The 24,617-nt window shown below is 44.9% G+C and overlaps 1 protein-coding gene across 1 annotated transcript in view; it reads left to right on the top strand.

Annotated features, from left to right (window-relative positions):
- NAV1 (neuron navigator 1) overlaps positions 1 to 24,617 on the top strand; it is a 327,863-nt gene that overhangs the window by 100,837 nt on the left and 202,409 nt on the right. The window contains exon 4 of the mRNA XM_063143867.1: positions 17,783 to 18,658. Coding sequence (XP_062999937.1) covers positions 17,783 to 18,658 — 876 coding nt within the window. The remainder of the gene's footprint in view (positions 1 to 17,782; positions 18,659 to 24,617) is intronic.

The raw sequence follows: 24,617 nt of genomic DNA, 5'->3' as shown, positions 1-24,617 counted from the left end.
TGTGGTGGTGCAGGAAGAACAATGACAGCTCTGAAGCACCTTAAAGACTAACAGATTTATTGTGTCAGCTTTCATGGACTAGATGAGAGCCTTTTCATCAGATGTCCTCAATTGGAGTGTGTGTATGTGCGTAGCCACAATATGCAAGTAGTAGCTGAAGGCCTGTGACACTTCTATGCTGATTTCAGATACATGTGTCTGGAATCCCCAAGGGAGAAACCGTAACAAAAGTGCCTCCTCAGCTGCTTTGCTCTTTAAAAATCAGGATTGGTGCACTGTAAGAGTGTAAAACATAAAACATGTGGAAGGTAATTCTGTGTATTGTTCTGAATAACCCTGTCTACACATCCTGATTCCCCCCCCCCCCCCCGCCTTCAAAATATAAATTATATGGCAAAGTAACCCGGTGTAATTCCATTCCGCATGGTAACTGTTTTTCTCTAAGGCTACATTGTGTAATAAATGCATTCATCTCTCGCACAGGAGGAATCACACTTGGGAGCTAATTCCATGTGCCGCTCTGAATAGTCCTATCATTCAGCCTTCCCCAACCTGCTGCCCTCCCAATGTTTTGGATGGCAGATATGTTGGCCATGCTGGCTGGGAAAGATGGGAGTTGTAGTTCAATACATCTGGAGGACACCAGGTTGGGGAAGGCTGATATTAATGATCTTGTTGGTTTTTAATCCTTTTCATGTTGTCGTGTCCTTGAAAGCCAATTCTCAGAGCAAGGAGAACTCCAAGGGCACAAGCACTTTAGCCAGGGTTTGGTTTCTTTTCGATGAGGTCACCAAAGGCTTATGGCAACGAAAAGATACCTGTGCACTATTTTACCTGACAAAGGTCCCATTCAGAAGACAACTTAAACCATGGTTTTCACCACAATGGTTAAGCCTTCTCTGCTGTGGCGCCCTGGCTATGGAATGAGCTCCCTAAGGAGGTTCGCTTGGCACCTACATTATATGCTTTTAGAAGCCAGGTGAAGACCTTTTTATTCTCCCAGCATTTTAACAGTCTCTAAATAAATTTTAACTTGGTGTTTTAATTTTGTAATTTTGCATTGCTGCTGTTTTTATCTGGTTGAGCTTTTATATTGTATTTTTTATTATGGTTTTATACTGTTGTTTTATACTTTGAATGTTTTTAATTTTTGTGAACCACCCAGAGAGCTCTGGCTATTGGGTGGTATAGAAATGTATTAAATAAATAAATAAATAAGCCAGAAAGCCTGGCTATGTTGAAGACACCTTAAACCATGGCTTTAACCACAGTGAATAAAGCAAAAAGTCTTATTCACCATGGTTAAAACCGTGGTTTAAGGTGTCTTCTGAATGGCCCCACTGTCAGACTGTTTTGGCAGGTTTGATCATTTCAGCAGTCCGTGTATTGATTAGACCTCAACACTCCAACCACAGAATCACTGTGCTGGAAGAGACCCTGAGGTCATCCAGCTCAGCCCCATCTCATTACAACATATTACATGGAAGAACAACTCCCGTGTAATTTTATTCATCGTGGCATCTGCTTTCCCCTTGATTGGCTCCTTTCAGCCTTTTTGCCAGAACAAACACTATTATTCCTATAAATGTAATTATTCTGGGAAGCTATCTCCCACCTTTGTGGGGATTTTCCCCATGAAACCTTGCCCGGCTGAGCCAAGGAAGAATGGACAGTATGTAGAATAAATTGATTTCACTGCTGTCTTGGGAGAAGGCTTATGGTGCATCCTATCAGGAGGCTGGAACTGAAATCAACCCCAGTTCTACATAGGGAAAAAAAATACAGCGGCATTGTTCCTTTCCTCTAATTGTTTAATTGCTCAATTATCTTTGCTCAAAGACTGTGTAGCCCATCTTTCCTCCTTCTTTTTACTCGCTTTCCCTTGCTCTGAAAAGCAGGGAGAGCCCATTTTCAAAGGATGTTTGAAAATGAGATTGGCGGTTGCATTAAAAATGAGAGCAAAATGCAGCCACTGAGCTCCATGGTAGATGCACTCTGACATCTAGAGATCTTATATCCACAGGGGACATTTGCCAAAGATGAGAATTGGGAAATAAAGACTCTGCACTTAACAGAAGCTGCTGCCTGGTGCATCCTGTCTACACCAGTGTTTTACCTGCACCCCCACCAGGCCAGTGGTTGAATCCACATTTACAAAGTCATTTCTCAATGAACAATTCACTGCCATTTCTTCTGGCTCAGCTATATTTGCAGGCTACATGCAGCTTATTGCAGCTACTGAGACACCAGGAGGGTTGTGGAGTGGGGAGGAAGGAAGAGGGGAAATTGAGTTATCTTATTTCTTGTAGAAATTATTGGGGGGGGGAGAAAGAAATGCCCCTGTGCAAATTGATTTTGTAAATTCATCAGATCTCTCTGTTCTTCTTCTTTTTAAAAAATTGAATGATACTGGGATAGCTGTTGCCTAGGTAGCAAAGGAGCTGGCTCTGAAGAAGAGAATGGTGGGATGCTCCAGGGATGTGCAAAGAATATAAAAACAGAGAGAGAGAGAGAGAGAGAGAGAGAGAGAGAAGTGGGGGAGGTTCATTTATGGATCATTTTTAACTTTCCAAGATCCATGGTCAATTGTTCAATTCTATTCCAATGTTTGTTAGGCATTTGAGATACGCTTCGTACTGAATTTTTGCAGGTTGGTATGGGTAAAACAAACAAAGACCTAAAGTAAGGCTGCAACCTCCTGAGGTTGGTATGGTGTTTTTTTACCAGTTGTGCTTCCATAGTACGATGTATGCCACAGAGTATATTATATTGTGTGATGGTGGGGAAGGTAGCTTCTGCAGCAACAGAAATGAGCATTTCGCTCTTTGCTATTGAAATGGGTACCAAGAACTGGGGAGAGAACGGCAAGTCTAGGTTTGTGAATGATGAGTCGTTCCAATGCGCAAATTGATGTACTGTACCAACTTTGGGATTCAGCCATGCCCTTCTTGGTTTGCAGTAGTTGTACAGGGTGATAAAGGGAAGATAAAACTTGAGTTATGCCATCTGTCTAGAGATTTCTGTTCAGATTCTAGCTCAACTGCATGAAAATCAATGGTTGCAGTTTGGAAGAGGGATGGCTCCTCCAAGCGTGTGCACTTTGCCCACTTTCACCTCTGCTAAACAAGTTTTGGGGTAGATTGGAAAAACCCTACAAAATGTATTTGACCACAGGTGACAGTGGGACAAAAGGATTGGGTGTGCTAGCCTTTCCCAAGTTGGTTCCCCCCAGGTGTATTAGACTACAATTGCCAGCATGCCCCAGCCAACCTGGGTGGGGATGATGGGAGTTGTAGTCCAGCACATCTGGAGTGCACCACCTTGGAGGATGTTTGGTGTATATGATGGAAAGTGAAATCTCTTTCTTTTTTGCACGTCCTTAAAAATGGTTGCCTTTCTCCAGCCTTATACTTTGCTATCTAGCACATCTGTAGGATGTGGAACCACTCCAGAAAGAAAAGGGGAAAAATGTTTTCCTTGAGGGAGTGAAATTTACAACATCACTAAAGATGATTAGATCTCCTCATTTCAATTTGGCAAGCAGTGTTCTGGCGCACAACCTTCATTCCTATCAATGGGTTATGTGTGTAAGCAGCGCCTAAGTGGATTGTATCTCCTGTTCATAAAATAAAAGCCGGAGCTCTGGACATTCAAAATCCCTTCCGGACTTTAGAAATGCCACAGATGAGTCCAGAAACACAGTAAGGCAGCCTTCCCCAACCTGGTGCCCTCCAGTTCAGTTAGACTGCAACTCCCATCATTTCCAGCCAGTAAGGCCAGTGGTCAGGAATGCTGTGAAATGTAGTCCAAAACAACTGGAGGGTACCAGGTTGGTAAAGTTCGGAGTAGAGAGGTATTCATTGTAAAGTCTTTTGAAGATTGGAGGTGGTGGTGATGGGCTTTATATTTTCCCAAGAGTGGCCAGATCCTCTTTGCTTTACCTATGCTCTGTTATCCAATTGTTTTTCACTTTCATGGAGATCTATAGTCTGGCGCTTGTGCGGATCATAGTAGCATATAGTTCACTACCTATAATCTTTCTTAAAGCATCCTTATGATGTCCTTAGATGCCGGTAATCTTCACTTTTTCACACTTAGAGCACTACAGTGAAGACACGTGGTTCCAGGTCCGTTGGATCCATTTGACACAGGCCATAGCTAGACCTAAGGTTTATCCCAGGATTGTCCTGGGGTCAAACCTGTTCATCTAAGTACCACACAGGGCATCCAGCGCTCAGGCAGGGACGAACCCGGGATGATCCTGGGATAAACCATAGGTCTAGCTACGGCCACAGTGTTTTGCAATAAGGAGTTTATAGTATGGTGTGGCTACCTTTTTTTGTTTTTTTGCCTTCATCCATAGCAACATACCTGCATGCTGAGATCAACAACAGAGGCACTTCTCACTTGCCTGCTACAAAGTGTGGTTAGGTTGGTAAATGCAAGGGAGAGGACCTTTTTGGCAGTGCCCCAAACCTTGGCAATGAGCTTCCATGGGGTGGGGTGTGTGTGTGTCAGACTCCTTCTTTGGAGTTCTTTAGGAAAGCTCTGAAGGGCCACCTGTAGTCACAGGCCTGGTTCAGACAACACACTAAACCATGCTGCTTAACCACAAAATGGTTAAGGGAATGCATTTTGTATTCCCTTAACCATTTTGTGGTTATGCAGCATGGTTTAGCGTGTTGTCTGAACCAGGCCACTATCTTTTGTTTAAAAAAATTGTGGCTGATGGTTTTATTTGTAATCACTGTTTTTATTTAATGTTATTATTTTCTATTCTTTTTTTTTAATCTTACATGTCAACTTGGGAGGGTTCCACCCTTAAAGGTGGCCTAAAAATACTTTCAAATAAATATGATACAGAAATAGACTTTTGCATCCTCAAATTATTACATTTTGGGAAAATCTGCTGCTAGGGCACAGTTTGCAAGATCTGGGGCATGGTGGGATAGAGAACCATCATACAAGGCGTTTTGAATTCTGTGGAAGGCAAGAATATCTTGGAGCGCACTGTCAAACTCCTTTGGGATTTCATTTTCTGCTGGCAGCAGTTTTAGCAGTATGCCTTCTGAAATATGAGCTTTTTCCAGACATCATGAATCCCTATAGACTTTCCTGCATGATTCGAAGTATGAAGAAAATAAATATTTGCTTAATTTGATTGAAGTAATGTTTTCTTTATACAAAGCCATGTTTGTGGGTGGGAGGAAAGAAACATACAGTCACTTCCGCCCCCACCAGTATATAAGATCTAACTCTCATGCTTTCTATGGCCTGGTTCACATATAACAACAACCCAGAATATGGGTTGAGTATGGGTTGTCATTGAATCATGGGTTGTAATTATGTGCGAACTCTCCACTGTTGTTTAATTATGGGTTGTTATCCACATAGTTGTTGCATTCTGGGAAACCTAAAAGCAGCAGGGCATGAGGACAATACCATTCCACACCTTGGTGAGATGTATTTCTATTTGAATGTTGTGACTGCCCATGTCCTCATTGGCAACTATTTTCAGATTGGCCATGGGTCCTCATGGCAGCCATTTTGTGTAGGTACCCACAATATTTCCTCAAAATTCAAAATATGCTAGCAGACCCCAAAAGGTTGGGAACCCCTGCTCTAAACGATGTAGGTTTGTGCAATATCCCTCAATCTCAATAGAAATTGTGTCCCTCTAGCTATGTTTCCCCGACTTTAGTCTTTCATGTTTGTTGGATTCCAGTTACCGCATGTTGTGCCAGTCAGAGTTGGTGAGCTGTCTAGGCTTAGAATAACAAAGCTGGCTTGAAATGTTTTAGTAATTGCTCTGGTCTATTCAACATTTAAGGTAGGACAATGGATTAACTAGTACACTATTCCTCCTCCCCCCCCTTTATATATCCATTTTTTAATCTTCTCTTTTTCTTGAATAAGCTCTCCCTATGTTTGGACAACAATGACGTTTCTGCAACAGATGAACACTGCTTACTCCTTTGGAAGTTATTCTATGTTGGGGAATATTGGTTTGTTTTGCCTTGAGGATTCAGAAGCATTGGCCTAAAACCATTTGAAACAGCTACCCTAGTATGCACACTTATTGCTGGCTGGAAAAAGTGGGAGTTACCTGGGGATTTGTATCTGGCCCTGTGGAAGTGTGTCTCTCAATGGCGGGATTGTGACCCATTTCTTTTACATCTATTCTGTCTGCTACACAAGCAGCACTGTCACCACTGGGAACTGCTTCCTCCATGGGAAAATGTTGTGGCCTTTTCCAGTATTGTCCAGGGAGACTATTTGGTACTCTCCAGTGTTTCAGTGGACATGTGCGTTGCTTCTTGACTCTTTTGGCTGTGGCTGCTGCTTTTCTTCTTTCTTTACCTTTCATAGAATAATGTCAGTATTGCTTTTACAATGCTGCAGGGAAGGGGCCATAGTGCATGTGGTGAAGAGCACATGCCTTACATGTACAAGATCACTGGTTCAGTCACCACCATTTCCAGTTATGAGGATTTCAGATGGAAGAGCTGGGGAAAGATCTCAGTTGGAGATCTTGGAGAGCCACTGCCAATACTTGACTAGATGGACTGATGGACTGTCCTAGCAAAAGGCAGTTTCATCTGTTTGTAATTACTACTTGCTGTGTACCTAATGGCCATATGTCCAAGGGAGCTAAGCTGGTGGAACTGTTGGCCTGTGACATGAATATTTTAATTGATCCTTGCTACTGGGAACTGACAATCTTTGTGTGGTGTGAGCAGATTTGCTAACTCTAGTCCTTTTCTCATGTAAAGCTAAAACATGGTTTAACATTACATGCACAAGCAGTGGTGAGTCCTAGAGCATCATCACACGGGGAAAAATCGTGTTTTGTTACTGTCACTTCTCTGCCCGTGTGTTTGTCCCTTATTACTTCCTCATTCTCCATTCAAACCATTGGTTTATGATCCTGGCTTGTTAATAAATAATAGTTTACATGAGGAATAGGCAACATGGTACCTCAAGATGTTTTGGAGTACAACTTCATTACTATTTGTCTCAGGGCTGGAAGAGTTTAAACATCTCTTTTTAGATTGTTTATTGGGGGTGCGGCCAATGTTTCATAAAAATATCAGTTCAGGCTTTAAGTAATAAGAGATCTGATCATTCCCCACTCCCCAAATCCTAGTTCCTGTGATGTGACTAAGAGCCACTATTGGCTCTGCCTGCATGCAGAAAAGTTGACTCTTGAGTTCTCTGCCTGAAGGAAAATTCTGTTCAGTTCTTTCTCCCCACTCATAGTAATGTCCTCTGTCAGTTGCCATGGTATCCTCTGTGAGGTCACCAGATAAAGCTAATTGCCCCCTCCCACAGGAAGGATAATTAGCGGAAACAACAACAACAACAACAACCCCTGTCTATAAGCAAAGCCCACTTCCTTTTTTTCTTCTTGATTTTTTCATTTGGATACCATGAATGAGGCAAAAGCATTCAGCCAGGCTCCATTCCCTAGGGATGGGGCAGAGAAGGGTGGTTCAGGCTATTCGCTTCTGGTGCGTGATGTGCCTGTTTATCTCTGCTTGCAGTCTTGCAGTCTTAATTCAAGCATTGCGATGGCCAGCCTTTATTGTTGATTGTGTCACAGATGAACAACATGTCTACTTGGAAGTGTCCCACTGAGTTCAATGGAGCTCAGTCCGTAATAAATGTGCCTAGGGTTACAGCCACAGGCTCCCTGAGGAAGGAAGCTGAAGTCAGGAACCAACTTCATCATCCTTATTACTGCAGCTCTATCACTCAAGAGCCCATGAAAAAACTCCACACCGCAGGCAAGCCTACTGCAGTCATCAGATGCATTGTCTTTGATACTTCATTGGATAAGACCATTTCTCCTTTCCTGTATGTGAAGAGCACATTCTTTGGAAACTAAAAGCTGGCTGAGTCACACACACCCCACCCCCAATAATGCAACTACTTAGACTAGAGGTGTTGAAACTCAGAGCCGTGGGCCAAATTTGGCCTGCCTGAATGTTAATCTGGCCCTCCGGGCCCCCCCACAAATGGTCATGATCCCTCCCACTGGCCCCTCCCCTGACTGCTGATCATGGGGTGGTTTTGTGACTTTTGTGCAGTCCCCCCCCCATTCTAAAAGGATGAAATGCCTCTTCTAAGGCTTAGTTACTACAAGAAGAGCTATAAGCTACAATATACTGGCATTTAGGATATTTCGGTCTCACCCCTTTTGAGTATGCCCCCCCTTTACATTTATCCCCTCCCACCCCTGGAATGTGGCCATCAGGGGCTTCTCCAAAATTGAATTTAAGTCTCAGGAGGAAAGAGATTCAACACCCTGACTTAGAGCGTCATCAGACAAGTGTTTTATTGCATTCTTGTTACTGGCCACTCACTTTTTTGACAATGCCGTCCACCTCCCACGCATCTCCCATTCCTTCTGGTCTTTCCACGACAAAATAAGACTCCAGTAAATCTGATTTTTTTTAAGTGAAACATGCCGCCATTTCATATTATGTGCAGGAAAAGCAGCTCCATAAAAATGCCCACTGAATAGGCCATGTGGTCTTTGTTTACTTCGTCTTTCTTCCCCGTGTGAAAAAAGAGGATGTATCATGGGACAGAAGCAGGGGGGAAAGCGACAGTAGGGAAACGTGATTACCGCCCCTCGCCCTATCTGATGACGCTCTTAGATTCTGGCTGGTTGTAGACAGAGGGCTCCTAGTGCAACCAATTGGAAGACATTGTGTTGTTGTTCCATCTTTCCCTCCTTAATGAATTTCCTGTGATAAGGAAAAGTAGGTGAAAAGACAAAGGAAGGTTACCAAGGGAAGATGCCGACATCTGAACCCCTTATAAAATTCCTTGAATAAGACAAGGAAGTGGGAATAAAAGCCTTGATGAAGCATCTTAAGAGCCTGGGCAAATCCTGAATTCAAATCCCAGTTCTTCCTTTAGTATGTTGTAAAGCTTAAGGCACACAATTTGCTTTGGGCTGGATATGGATAATAGTTTGAAGCAAGCTGAAGATAGGTTTCAGGGCGGGTGGGTGGGCAGAGTGATTGATTCCCATGATGTACAGACCAGGGGAGCAAAATTCCAGTTGTTGAGTTGCCAATGGCTTGATAAAAACTGGAAGGGACAGCCATCATTCTGGTTAGTGAAGTGCCTTTTCACCTCTGCCACTCTTATCCGGCTGCTGGCCAATCACTTGCCTCTCCCCCCCCCGACCCACCCCCCACCCCTCCTCTTCTTCCTCCATTACAATTGGAGCAGGGCAGACTTCGCATAAATGATCCTCTCTCATTGGATAGGATGTCTGAGATACTATGTTTTGAAAGGTTTTCCATTAATTTCCCTTTTGTAAGTGGGTGCACACAGAAGATCATAGTAGCACCCTTCATGACTAGAAATATTGCAAGATGTCATTTCCCTAGATAATGTGTAGGTCTTCTCTGAGAAGTGGCAGGCTCTGTAACCCCCCACTCCACCCAAAATCTCTGACTGTTCAGAGCGCTGCCTGCTGCCTTCTAGAAGAGTCAAATGCAACATTTTGCCTGCCTGCACAACGTCTATCTTGTTTCAGAAGCTGATTGAAGCAGGGGCAGACACAGGCCTGCTGCCAAAGACAGCAGCCTAGCATGGCCGTTCCCTTTGTACTCCTCCATGTGTAGAACAATTTTCATGTATCATGCCATGCTGATGTCATTGCACAATATGTTTCCTGAGCTCCTGTTTCACATCATTGGATGCTGCCAGTGGAGGTGGGGTAATGATGTCACAGCACAAGGTAAGGTATACTGCATGTTACAGAAAGAGCAGAGAAACCTAGTATGTCTCATTCCTATTCAGTTTCTATAATGTGTAATGTTATCCTCAGTTGGAACACATATATGTATGCACACAAAGGTCTAGACCAGAAAAGCTTATGCCACAATACTGGGGTCTCCAACCTGGAGCCTGTGGACACCTCTACTGGCACCCACCCCACTCCCCACCCATCCTGATGCTTAATTTTATTTCTTAAGATTATTTTAATTTTAAAAAAAAAATTAACGGAGAGGCTGCCTTATTGCAAAGCAAAGAGCTGCCCTCCACTGCTATCTTTCTTTGGGCTCAAAAGAATGGTTTTCTGTTTGGGAGTTCAGATTCCACCTCTGTCTCAGACACCCCCATTGGAAGCCATTTTGTGAGAGTGCCCATGACACACACTGAAAATTCCAGATGCGCCCACTGCCCCCCAAAAGACTGGAGATGCCTGCCATAATCCATTTGTTAGGTGCCATAAGACTGTTGTTTTTGCTGCAACAGACTTAACAGGGCTACCTCTCTGGAAGTTGTGCTAATGAGTACTTTTTCTGACCTGTATGCCACTTGCTTCCTGCTAGCTAATGAATTATGGCCCTCCTCCCTCTGTCCCTTCTGAAATCTCAGTGTTTGCCAAGGCAATTGCAGCTTCTACAAAAAGAGATATATTGCAGTAATTATTAATCATGCAAATTAATTTATGAAATGTTTTGCTTTGCATCATGTATTACTTGAGTACATAATATGGATTTGCTGGCATAAAATACTTCTGGCTGTTAGGTAAAGGACTCTCCTTTGCTAGTATAGATCATGGAGGGGGGGAACTTTGGAGCCAAAGTCTCACTCTGCTGTGAATCTTTGGAGAAAGGAAAGTGAATTGTTTCTTGTGTTTTGGCTTGCATGAGACTTGCTGCTTTAAGAGGAGCTGTGATGGGGTTCAAGTACACTATGAGGGGATATAGAAATGAACATTAATTTTCATGTCACTACTTTGAGCTTTACTTTTCCTTCAGAAACACAAGTAGTTTTGCCCCTGGGGCTTTACTCCACGCTGGATTGGCTTGTTTTGCTTTGGAAAGGAAACAGAAAACTTCCAATCTGCAGGGCAGATAGGGCAATCCACACTTGATCTGCTCTCTGCATGATGTGCCTCTGAAGGGCTCTTGAAATTAAATGTCAAATTGCAGGAACATCCCATGATTGCATATACATGTCACAGCCATTTTCATCCCACTTTCTCGACCCAGGCAGAAATAGAAAGGTGGCTATTCCTCAGCTTTTCAAATGCCAGCACCATTCCACAACCAAAGATCTAGTGATCTAATCCTGTTGCTCAGTAGACAGCAGATGCTCCATTTGCCCTTAATCAGAGGGCAGTGTGTGGGCAGCAAGATATTTTGAGGCGGATGGTGCTCATTCCATTCCATATAAAGAGGCTGACTGGACTGGCTTTTGAATCTTACTTCAGTACTACCTGTGTGGGACAGCTTCCTCCAGCGCACCTGGGGCAGAAGGCTTGTTTAAGGGGTGCAGGAAAGGCTGTGTAGCACATATAGCTCTGTCCTCCAATTGGGCGGAAGAGTCAGGGGGCCTTTGGAGGAACAACAGGTCCATCTGCCACCTGAGGCAGTTGCCTCACTCTGCCTAATAGTAGGGCCGGTCCAAATGCCACTCTGATCATAAGACCTGAAAGAGTTTTTGCGTCAGGCCTGCAAAAATGCCGACAAAATCAGAGCGCAACAGGCAACCCCACACTACAGCTCTTTCTACACCATAAGGGTGTACAGGGACGTAGGGGAGACGATCCTGGACTTAATTCTTTCCGGGATCATTGCCCTGCATCTAAACGGCCGCGTGACATCCCAGGCATCACACCCGTTGCGGCCGCCATTTTTTTTCTTAAAGAAGAAGAGCTGGAGCACACTTGCGCTCTAGTGAAAAAAAATGTAAGGGAAAAAAAAAGGTCCTTCTGCCCCCACCCCTGATTCCTCCTGGTCCAGCTCCTTCACTCTACTGACCCCTGCTACTCGCAAGGAAGAGGGAAGAAGCTGCGATGGGCGCCTACACGTCCCGCGGTCTCGGGATGATCCTGAGACTGTGGGAAGGATCGGGTTTTCCCAGGGATTATTTATCTCTGGGAAAACCTGTGCTCATCCCCCCTTGCCCCCGGGAGTCCCTGTGCATCATTTGGATGCACACAGAGTTGGCCATGACCCGCCCGGATTCTCGGGCTGGTATAGAAACTGCCTATGCCTTTGTATTTAGAAGTAAATACCCACGTTCAGCGGGACTTGCTTTCAGGTAAGTGTGCATAAGATTGCAGCCTTAATATGGTAGTTGTAGGCAAAAAACTCACAGTGAAGGCATGCAGAAGCAACAGCTGAGTCCAGCTGTGTATGTGAAGGAAGCTGTGGGAATGATGTGGAATTATTACTATGGAGATGAGCTCCTGTTTGTAACCCAGGACAGGAGCCACAGGTATGTGGCTTTGATTCAATCAGGCCTCCCACTCCCACCCCATGACTCTGTATGTGGCACTGGGGATGTGGATGGACCAGTATTTGGACTGGGGTTTGCACCAGCATAAGAGAAAGAATCTTCCTTGTGTATGATCGCATGTGCTCCTATGTCTATGTCTTGGCCCATGGAAACAAATATGAGACTGGTAGCTGTATTTGTTGCAGTGAAAGGATGCAAAATGCTGTAGCACCTGAGAGCCAAAAAGAAATGATGTGGGCGATCTGTGAACAGGATCTCCTGAAGCTTCTAGAAGTTAAAAACAGCAACAGGGGGGAGGTGTTTGCTTTCATCAGTTGTGATCTAAATTCCCCCAATAGCATATATGTGTGTGTGTGTGTTTGGGGGTGTAATTTAAATCAAGGAAATAGTACAGAGGAAAAGGATTACCCCCTCTCTGAATTCCCCAGCACTGTGGCTGTGATTCCACTGTGGCTCCCACTCATTAGGTGCTTTTACCGTGGGAGTACACACACACACACACACACACACACACACACGAGCTTGTTCACATACCTTCCGAGTCACATCTAGTGCTTATATGGGCAGGACTATTGTTTCTAACACTCATATTGACTTGATAGTGTGTAGACAATGAATAGATGGACTGTGGGCTGAGATATAGTGGAGGATAACTAAGTGTATTGAATCTTTCTGCTTCATGAAAGCCTCACCTAATGCAGTACCTTTCAGATGTGTTGAACGACAAACCCCAGCCAGCACAATCAATGGCTGTGTGTGTAGTCAAACTCATCTCAATGCACCAAATTGGGGGAGGCTGTCATAATAAATCCATTAGCCTTTAAGATACCACAAGATTCATGGTTGTTTATGAACCCTTCTGTTACTCCATGGTTCATGTGGATTCTACTGCCTCCCAAAACCGCCATGAGGAAATTCCCATTTCTTCAGCTGGCCATCAGGACTTTGACCCCAGTCACTGTTAGCTGCAAGACTGCTCCTTGCTTGGGCCCAGTGCCTGTCCAGAGATCCCTAAGAAGACATAGAAAAAGGATTACTGCCTTGGTACCTCTAAACCAACTAATTAACCTCACTACACACTCGGTGTCTAAAACTTAAATACATTTATTAAAGATATAATAAAAAATGAAACAAAGGAGCACACATAGAACAGAATAGAAATGCAATGCCTAGCTTTCATTTATAGTCCTAATCCAGGGGGAGGCAACCTGGTGCCCGCCAAATGTTTTTGGGCTACAACTCTCATAATCCCTGACTATGCTGGCTGGGAGTTGTAGCCCAAAACATCTGGAAGGTAATAGTAGTAGTAGTAATAATAATAATAATAATAATAATAATAATAATAATAATAATAATTTTATTTCTTACCCGCCTCTCCGTTTGGATCAAGGTGGGGAAAAACAATAAGTGTAAAATACATAAAACTGAACTAGAAACGTAGTATACATTATTAAAACATGTTCTACTCTAAGGAACCTAGACTAACCATGGGGTGAGGCCTGGTCTCTCTTTCACAATAAACTGATCTCCAAAGTGTCTGTATCCTTCCTTCCTTCCTTAAATTATTTTTATCCTATCTTCCTATGTCAGTGTATTTGGTGGTTCACAATAAAACGTAACATGCCAAATACATGAATAACCTTAAACTTACCTGAAGTTTCTACGTTTATCCCTCAAATTCATAAACACTCTCCTCTTATCAGACACATCAGGTCATCCTCTTCCCTTCCCTGAACACCTGTCTTTGAATCGGCCATAGCCAAATAATCTCTCAAACTAGTTCATATTAGCTCCCTGAGGACTAAATGCATATCTTGGCCTATTTGCAAGGACTTTGCCTCCTCTTTTCATATGCTGCGGACCACCTAACAAACTGGGCTGGTGTGGAAGCTCATCAGATAAGGAGAAAGGCTAGATTGAGCTGGCTGTTGGTGAGTTAGGGTGAATTAGTGGTGACAGGGACATGTGGGGGCTGGAGTGGAGACTCATTTGGGATAAATCTGATCTCATGCAAGGAAAAGGAGTTTGACGCTACTAATATCAATCTGTTTGTAAACAGTGCTTCTTCAGATTCTTTTGGTTCCTGCCCTGCCTCTGATAAGGCATCCCCTCCTTGTAATGCCCTGAAGGCAAAGTATTCTGAACAGCTGCAGCTCAAGTGAAACTCCAGGAAGAGCCCACATAAGATGAGTAACATTGATGAGACATAAAAGATCTACGTCACTGTCTGTCCATGCAGAGATAACAGCCCTGCCCTACTTTATCTAAGTTGGTAGGGAATTTCAGGGCTAGTTTCTGCTGACCAGCAATGCTGCAGTGACTCAGGGCTGAGTGGACACTTCCTCTCCTAGCGGTTTGCTTTATGGGTGTCTGTTGGAACCACCAACACTCTCCCATAAATAGGCAAGCTGAGTCTTTCTTGGTTTGACATCATCAGGTTGACCCTATTTACTTAATTTTAGGATCCTTTTGCAGAATGGATGACTCTCTACTAGCAGTTTTTCTTTTTCAACCAGTTAAGAGCCAGTTATGGTTGGACACAAAGAAATCTTCTTGGAAACTGACACATCAAATTATACGTTGTTTTAATCCTGCCACTTGGGGGATTTTTCTGCTTGCATCCCACTACTACTATAATTGCTATTTACGCTGAAGCAGCATTCCTATGCATGTTGATTTTGAAAGATATTCCATTGAAATCAGTGAGATGTATTTCCAAGTATCTTCAGAACACTGTGTTTCCACAAAAAGTGTTTCTAGGCCCTGTAGAGAACAGAGGTGATAAACTTTCTGGTCTGAAAGTTCATCATCATCATCATCATCATCATCATCATCTTTCTAAAGCAGGTGAAATCTAATAATGCTTCTCATGTAGTTGATAAATGAGTGGGCAAAGTATTTAACACACATTGACCTGGTTCATATATAATGACAATTCATGGGTTGTGTAACCCATGAATTGTCAGGGCTACATATGAGCTAGCAAGCGTGCTGTCTGCTACCCGCTCACCATTTCTGCTTTGCATCTGGGTTCTGAGCACAACCCAGCAACGCTCCATTTCTGGGTTGCTTGATGCGACACCCAAACCCGAAACTTTGGTTGTTGAGGGACAAACAACACAGAGTTTTAACCCAACAACAAACCCTGGGTTCAGACTCTGGGTTGTCTGTCCCTCAACAACTCAGAGTTCTGGGTTCGGACATTACATCAAGCAATCCAGGAATAGGGTGTTCCTCTGTTGTTTAAGAAACTGGATGCAAAGTGAAAATGGTGAGCAGGCAGGAGGCAGCACACTGACTTGCTCGATTTCCATGACCCAAACAACCCATGGTTTAAACAACTGATGAATTGGCATTATGTGCGAATTGGGCTATTATCTCACTAATCTTTACAACAAACCTGTAAGGTAGCTCAGTATTATTATTGGAGAAGTACTTTACCAAAGATCAAGTAAAGAATCTTTGCGAGAAACAAGATTTGAACTGCAGACTTTTCAGCACAATCTCTTTGCCACTAGGCTACAGTAGTTCTCATTGTAGTTAGAAGGTTGCAAGGGTATATCTGGAAGGTCATTTCCTTGGGACACTAAAAATTCATAATATAGGGAGTTTGTGATTTGGCTTTATACCATTGTCACTGGCTTGTAGCCCATTTCAGGCAAAATGCTGGTCACTAGTGGATGCTGGTGGCTCTGATGTCAGTAGGGCAGTTAATTCACACCTTTGATAGCTCCATTAGAATTCTGATTGGTTCTGACTGAAATACGGAGGGAATTCACTGCCCCACTGACATCGGAGCCATCAGCTTCCACTGCTGGTCACCTTTAAAACCCTAAACAGCCTGGGTTCTTCTTCTCCTCCCATATCAGCCTGCCCATCTACTATGGTCAACTGTGGAGTCCTTTCTTCATGTTCTGCCTCTGTCAGAAATATGGTTGGCCAAAACATAGGAAGGGTCTTCTCTGTTGTGGCATGCAGGATGTGGAACACTCTTTCCTGAAATATCATCTAGGCTCCTTTTAATTGGGCTCCTGTCATCAGGTAGATTTTGGTTTGGTTTGGTTTGTCAGGCCTTTGGCTGCACCTTTGATTGACTTTCTGCTCTTCCCTCTTGAATTTTTTTTATTGCCTCTTTATTTGCTTTTAGAATTGTGTTACATTTCTGATTGAGAAAGTGGGAAACCATTCTGCATGGGGAAAGACTGTTCTTCTGCCAGTGCAAGGCACAGGGGGCTCCAGTTCCTGCATTCCTTTTCTACCACTTTCTGAGTGGCAGTCAAATGTTTTCATACTTGACATGGGACAGAAAGGGATACTACATATTTGACTGAATTCCTATGTGGAAGTTCCTTCATGATAAGAAGTGGGGATCTTTCCATTTGTACGGTCATTAACACATGATGTAATATGTACATATATTGTTACATGGGTGCATGCTGAGAAACATGCTACGATTAGCGCAAAAGCCGACTGGGCTCTAGCAGGCATCTTTTATATTAGGGAACTATTACTGTGGAACTGCAGCAAGTGAAGGATGTGGTTAGCAGTAAAGCCCAATATTGGGGCATCCTAGAGAGAACTTGAGTCCAGATTCGATAGGGGCTTTCATGCTTGGAAATGATTATTAGAAGACTGCATACAAGCATGTGCAGATTGTCTGGTTTTCAGCATATAGGGAGAGACTTCCAGAACAAAAGGAGGGAAGGTCTTGAATGTGGGCATCTTTTAAACATGTTTTTTTTTTCCTTTTCAAATTAAAGATCAGCCTTGGGGCTACTTGTATTGGTCCTCTCAGGGCAGGGACTTCTATGTCACATGAGAGCCAAAAATGCTCCCAGGGTATTAGGCAGGTCCGCAACCCAAACCTCGCTTGCCTCCCTGGCGAGGGGCTGAAGTCCCCTCGACCCTGCTGGGCGCGCCTGCTTGCCTTTCCCTATCGAAAGCTCCCTTATCTTCACCCCAGTCCTCTCAAGCGCGGAGGCAGGCGGTGCGCGCGCACGCGTACTGCTTCATATATGTACACACACCCTCACGCACAATTACACACGCCGCCGCCTCCTCCTCCTCCTCCTCGCAGAGCCAGAAATAGCCTCGCGCGCGTCTCTTGCGCCCCCCACTCCACTCCCTTTCTCTGCCGAGCCGGAGAGCATCTCACGGGCGGGCAGGCAGGCAGGCAGAGAGGGGAGCCGCTGCCCCCTTTTTTGTTTGCCTTGGCATTCGCTTTGGTCCCCTTCAGTCTCCTCAGCGGCGCTGGAGGAGATAGGAGGGGCTGTGCGCTGTGCGCCTCGGTGAGCGCGCCCGGGGCGGGGAAGGTGGCACCGGCTGCTTTCATAGCGTGTCTCTTTTTTCTGTTTTATCCCCCCCACCTCCTCCTCCTCCTCCTCCTCCTCCTCCTCCTTCCCCCCTCGTCCCTCCTTTTCTCCTCCTCTCCCCCCCACCCCCGTCCTCCCCGTTTTTCTCTTCTTCTTCTTCTTCTTTCATTCTTTCTTCTCCCTCCGTGCTTCAGAGGCTGGGCTTTTAAATGGTTTCCTCGCGGCGGGCGGGAGGAAGATGCTTGGCAGCGGCGGCGGCAGCAGCAACAGCAGCAGCAGCAGCAACGTCAGGAGCCTGCCGCAGGACGTGGAGCTGAACGGCGAGGAAGGGTCCGAGGAACTGAGGGGCTTCAAGAAGGCGGCGTCGGCAGCAGCGTCCACGGCGACCCCCGAGGGCCACAAGGCCATGATGCAGAAGCGCGCCAACGCCAAGGGCCCCGCCGGGGTGGCGGCGCCCAAGGTGGCCGAGCTGAAGGTCTTCAAGGCGGGCAGCGTGGAGGGCCGCGTGCCGCTGGCCTCGAACCTGCGCAAGCAGAAGTCGCTCACCAACCTGTCCTTCCTGACGGACAGCGAGAAGAAGATGCAGCTCTACGAGCCCAAGTGGAGCGACGACATGGCCAAGGCGGCCAAGGGCTTCGGCGGCCGGAGCCTCAAAGGCGGCAAGGAGGCGCCCTCGTCGCTCATGTCCAAGAACCTCTCCCGCTCCGAGCACTCGCTCTTCCAGGCCAAGCTCGCCCCGGCCGCCGCCAACAAGCCGCCGCCGCCGCTGGCGCCGCTGCCCTCCAACTTGGGCAAGCCCAGCCGCATCCCGCGCGGGCCTTACGCCGAGGTCAAACCCCTCAGCAAGGCGCCCGAAGCCGGCAACGGCGACGACCTCAAGTCGGACGACGAGATCCTCTCCAGCAAAGGCAAGGCGGCTCAGCAGAAGCAGCAGCAGCAGCAGCAAACGGGGCCCCAGCCGGCGGGGAAAGGGGCGCCCACGGAGGAGAAGGCTTTCCTGAAGGTGGATCCCGAGCTGGTGGTCACTGTGCTGGGCGACCTGGAGCAGCTGCTCTTCAGCCAGATGCTCGGTGAGTCGGTCTCTCCCTGCGCTTCTCGGGCTCCTGGAAGCGCGCCTGGCTCGTTGAAGGTTATTGGGGAGACTTGAGTGGGAGGAGGAAGTGCTCCTCCAGAGGGCAGGTGTAGACCCGCGCTCTTGGGTTTGGGCTGCCTGGGGTGGGATCCTCGTCTTGGCCTTTCTCTCTGCAGATTGGGGCTGCTTTGGGGGCTGCCTTGCTTTGCTCAGTGCAAGGGGATTGGAAGTGTAAGGAGCCAGGTCTACTCCAGAGGAAAGCCAATCATCAGTACGGCACTTTATTCAATCCAGTCAGCCTACAGCTGTCAGCATTCTGGGAAGCTTTCCTGCCACCTTCATTCATTCATATTTTTGTTTGCCCCTTGAATATAGCAAATAGTCCCTTCCTTCCCTCTGCAAAAGAAGCATCTCCAACCTGGCTGAGCTGGTATATAAATAAATGTGGGCCAAAATCTCTCCCCCCACCCCGGAAAACACAAAACAGGTAGTAGAAGTGGGCAAGATGGAAGAGAAACTATTCTGAATCCTTCTTGCTCAAAATATACTGGCAGGCCAAGGAACAGAGAAGCTGCGTCCCCCACACCCCAGCTCTCTTTATTTCAGGCTAATGAAGCAGAGGAGGTTGAATTAGCAAGGCAGAACTGTAAAAATAGAACAAACCTAGACCAGGAGTTCAGGAGCACTGGTTGTATGTGACTGGAGGGTGGGGGGAATGCAAGTATTAGTGCTAAAATGGATGACACCTCATTTATTCTCTTAGGGAGGGACCATGGCAACAATCCTTTTCTGTGTTTGCAGCTATATCATGCCAATATTCTGCTTTTCCTGTAAGCAGTTCATGGCTGTGCAGTGAAAGTGGGGTGTGTGTATGTGTGTAAGAGAGAGAGAGAGAAACCAAAATTGTGACTACAACATGAGCTGTCACACACAGAGCCGAGAGAGCAGGGAGTATGAGATGCTGCGGACAGCTGGATTGTAAGCTAGGCTGTGTGAGTATTTTCCCATAAGGGGTGTGTGCGTGCAAGATATAGCAGACATGCTGGGCACAGAGCAAGCCATCATTGCCTTCTGGTTGCTGTTGGTGAAGGAGGGGAGTGGTCGCTAACATAGCTCTGTGCCAGCTGCAGTTGAAATGCAAGCCTGCGACATGACAAGAGGGGCAGAAGGCTGCAGGGGGTGGTGGTGGATCTGTTGATGCCTCCCCGAATAGACAGAGAGGAATAGACTCTGTTTGGTTACTAGGGAGATCTGCATAGGAACAGACGTTGCTGGTGCTTCATTGCTTCTCTTACTCTTTCCCCACCTGGAATCCCTCTCTGAGACATACGCCCAGGAATGGCTGCTTTGCGAATGTCCTACGCTTAGCATAGCCGGAATAAATAGCAGCACCTCCTGAGCACCAACAATTTGGTTTCTATGCAACGGCTCGTAATGATCCATCACTATGGAATATAAAACTCCCTGCTCTCTCTCTCTCTCTCTCTCTCTCTCTCTCCCCCACCCCCAAACGTAAATGCTGTTCTCTAACTGAGCTGTGTGCAGGGAAGAGAGAATTCAAACAGAAGCATCTGCGTTTGGGAGGGGAAAGTCTGGGAAAATGGGTATCGTACTAGACTGGTGCTTCTAGAAACTTGGGATCCTTTGAATTGTCTGCATTTTTGAGTCACGTGTTGTCTATATCTTGCAAAACTACCACACCCTTTGAGGCGACTGGCAACTATTGCGACTGGCTGAACTAGCGAAATGGTATTGATTAGGGTGCCAGTAGTACTATATTTGTGGGGTGGGAGACCAGAGCTGGAATTGGGAGGAGATAAGGCTGCAGGCGCCCAGGCAGAACAGTTTGTATGGTGAAGGAGACTGGGAATTAGGAGCAACTGAGAAATGGGGAAACTCAGCTCAGCAGTGGAATAATGGAAAAGCCATAGCATGAGGACTGAAGGACCTATGACAGGTGGGATATGAGGCTAGAATGTGGAGAGGGTGGAGTAGGGATACTATCTTTACTATAGGGACAGTTGTTGAATAATAGCAGAATAGCAGAAAGGCAAAATAGAATAAATGTTACTGGGGCAGTATTGCACAGTAATGGAGAAAGGGCCATAGCTCAGAGATAGCACATGGTTTGTGTGCAAAAGGTCCCAGGTTAAATCCTTTAGTCTCCACTAAAGGCTTTGAAAAAGACCTGTCTAAAACCCTGGAGGGCTCTGCCTGAATGTAGACTAGCCTTCCCCAACCTGGTGCCCTCCATATGTGTTGGTTTTCAAGTCCCAGCATGCCCCAACCAGCATGACTAGCTGGAGCATGCTGGGAGTTGTAGTCCAACACATATGGAGGGCACCAGGTTGGGGAAGGCTGATGTAGACTGTGCTCAGCTAGATGGCTCAATGCCCTGGCTCTGTGTAAGGCAGCTTTCTACCACTGAGAATAGATCTGTGTAGGAAAACTCGTGCATGGTGAATGCTGTCATGTTTGAAAACGATGTGAGTTTAATAATGGCAAGTGTAATACTTGTGCCATTTTGAAATGTGAGTGTATTATCTTTGTGTAGGTAAACCATCATGCATTAAGCAGCTCTTAGTAACCCAGCACACTGGATAGAGTTGAAGCTTGGGTAGAAATGCAGAGCCAAACTACCACTGGAGGATTTATGTTAGCATTGCTGACCGCTGGCAGAATTGGGGGAAAGTGTGGCATATAGGTCTGGTGTAGCAAATAGAGATGCATTTTTGAAGAGGAAGCATTGGCAAATTCATGGGAGGGAATAACAGGGAGCATTGCCATTGGGGAATTGTATGACTGTAGATACATGCAGAGAGCCAGTGTGGTGTAGTAGCTAAGGTGTTGGACTGGGAGTCGGGAGATCTGGGTTCTAGTCCCCACTGACTCGGCCAAGGAAACCCACTGGGTAACTGTGGGCTAGTCACATACTCTCAGCCCAACTACCTCACAGGGTTGTTGTTGTGAGGACAACATGGAGAGGAGGAGGATTATATACTCCGCCTTGGGTTCCTTCGAGGAAAAAAGGCGGGATATAAATGTAATAAATAGTAATAATACTTTTGTGTAATGCATATTCCCTACTCCCCCATCTCTTAGCTATAGGAAAGATTAGGTTCTTTGATTTACAAGTGAATATATATAACCAGTCACCCCCAAAAGTGGTTGGAGGGTTGCTTGTGTCTAGCTGGTGGGGGATGGATGAAGCGGGTTGCTCAGCAGCTGTTTGTGTTTCTAGGTGAAAAACTCAGACTTTCATTACACTGAAGCTTCCCACAGAAAGGACAGCACACTGCAGTCTCGGCTGAGAATTGACCTGCTGCCTGTATCCCCCTCCCCCTATTCCAAGGAAGAAATAAATCATAAAGCTGAAGGGTGTGTCAAACCTAGCCTGGACTAGAAGGAAAGGCAAATGAAGCATGAAACCTGATTTCTGGCCCTTCCGAGTCCCTAGAATCACTCCCTCTTGCCTTGCTATGGCATATTTAAACATATGTGCATAGTTCGCAATAATCTTGCAAAATGCAAGATTGGGAGCTAGTCTGGAAAAATACTTCATTCTACTCATTACTTTGCTAATCCTGGAGCATCCTGAGCATATGTAGATTTCCCCATGTTTTTACCAGGCATTCCTGAACTGGGTGAAGGGAGGGAAGATTACAGGAAATTCATAATACATAAACACCTGTATTCTGCCAAATCAGTTGTGCATGCCTCCATCCCAATGTTGTATCCTGAAAGGGTCCAGAATGGACCAGCAGACAATTCAATATGATATTTCCCCCCCTCTTCTGCTGTGTCTTGTAGAAAAAGCAGAGAGTATCTTAAAATCTATGTGTATTGTATATTTTATTTATCTCCTCATTGGAATCTCTTTTCTAGGTTAAATTTCTAACCGCTTTAGCTTTTCTTTGAATAAAAGACATCATATTCCTGGTCACTTCTGTTGCACCTCTTTATGCTCCTTCCTCTTTCTTTCTTTACATAAGATGGCCAGATGCTCTATTGTAGTCTTTTTAAATCATTCATAGCATTCTGTTATCATTTTGGTGACAGTAGCACATACGTACTACCATTTTCAGAGAGCTACGTATCTGTAGTGATTTCAAGTTCTCTTAAATGAGTAGAAATAGCTAATTTGGCACTCAACCTTGCTGAGGGTATTCATCCTCAAAGGCCCCGTTCTGACAACACGCTAAACCATGCTGCTTAACCACAAAATGGTTAATGGAATGAATGCATTCCGTTAACCATTTTGTGGTTAAGCAGCATGGTTTAGCGTGTTTCCTGAAAGGGGCCAAAGTATGTTGCTTGGCATCTATCATCACTGAAATTCATTTGCCATTTTGTTGTTCTTCCCTGTAGAGCTATGGCAGCTTTCTAAAACTCTTCACAGCATGCCTATGATTCAACTGCTTTAAATTATTTGGCATCATCTGCAAATCTGATCACACCTTTTTGCAGGTTGTTAATGAATATGTTAACAAGAGCAAGTTTCAGTACAGATCCTTGGAGGCACTTCACTGTACACCTCTTTTCACTGAGGTAACAACTCATAAATTCCTCTCTTAATTCCTGTATTTAACCAGTTGATTGATGCTGAAAAGGACCTTCCATTTCATCCCATGGCTGTGTAACTTTTTGAGAGATTTTTGTGAGGGTTCTCATCAAAGGCTTTCCAGAAATCTAAGAACAAAATTATCATCTGGATTATCCTGATCTACTTTGATGAGGTGACCTTAATTTCTATTTGATTAGTGATTTGTGTTTCCGTCTTACAAAACCCATGTCAGAAGCTAGACACACTCTTGTAAAAAGCATGTTTTTTCAGGGATGGGGCAGAGGAAGTGAAGATATCATTACAGATGATATCGTTCTGTTGCTATCATTATGCTGATGTAAATCAGTGTTGTACACTTGGGGTTCTTCTGTATCAGTGCTCCTTTTTGTATTTTTTATGCTTCGCTGTGCTCATTGTCCATCTATGCCACAATGCTACTTTTTCCACACGTTCTATATTTTTGTCTTTTTCCTCCCAGTATTGTGAGCAGCTCACAAACTACACACAGTACTTAATATGTGCTCAGGTAGTTATGCCCAACTTGTCAGCTGGTTCAGATGTAATGCTAAACCATAGTTTAACATCATGAGAATGAGTATAATCTCCTCTTGAGCTCACATACTCTTCCCCATTACAGCTGTGAAAAGGAGTTCTGAACTTTTGCTTCCATTTTTGATTAAGCACAGCTTGCTGTATCATCCAAACCTGGACTAACTGTGGTTAATCTTAACTATGGTTAGTGGAAATAAGCTAACCTCAGACCACAATTTATGAAGCTGAGTTGTTTTCACATCCTGGGATAATTAAGATAAACCACAGTTTAGTGTTTATACGGGACACTAAACTGCAGTTAATCTAAAATGGAAACAGGAAGAGTGTGTGATGGGCGCTAGGCATATTATTCTAATGCTAAACCATGGTTTAGAGTTATGTCTCAATGTGGCCATGTCTCTTTGGGCTATACTGGCAGCTTGGACTATGAAAATAACTCTCTTTCCCCTAAAAGAAAGGAAATAGTATGTCTTTGGGTGTAGTTTGTTGCATAGATTATATGTAATGTCAGGATTAAAAAAAAAATAGGGAGAAAAATTCTCTTATGGTAGTAGAGAAAATCAGGATGATGGACATCCTGGAATATTTGCCCAGACTAACAAAAGGGACATCCTGGAATTTATCACCTCTTCAGTAAGGTTTTAATGTTTATGCTAAGAACCTCGAAACGGCACAATAATCAGCAAAGGGACTCAAGATGAAGCACAGATTGCATCATCTGTTTGTGCAATATCCAGGTATGTATTGGGCTAAATATAGCTGGTACAAATGTACCCTTGGCATCAATTAGCCGTATCTTTTTTGGTATATAACTAGGGTCAAGTTGATGTTATCAGTGGAC

This window comes from Elgaria multicarinata, chromosome 1 (genome assembly GCF_023053635.1).
Source record: "Elgaria multicarinata webbii isolate HBS135686 ecotype San Diego chromosome 1, rElgMul1.1.pri, whole genome shotgun sequence".
Lineage (NCBI taxonomy): Eukaryota > Metazoa > Chordata > Lepidosauria > Squamata > Anguidae > Elgaria > Elgaria multicarinata.
Note: the sequence above shows the minus strand (reverse complement) of the source record. Positions and strands in the feature narration are given on the sequence as shown.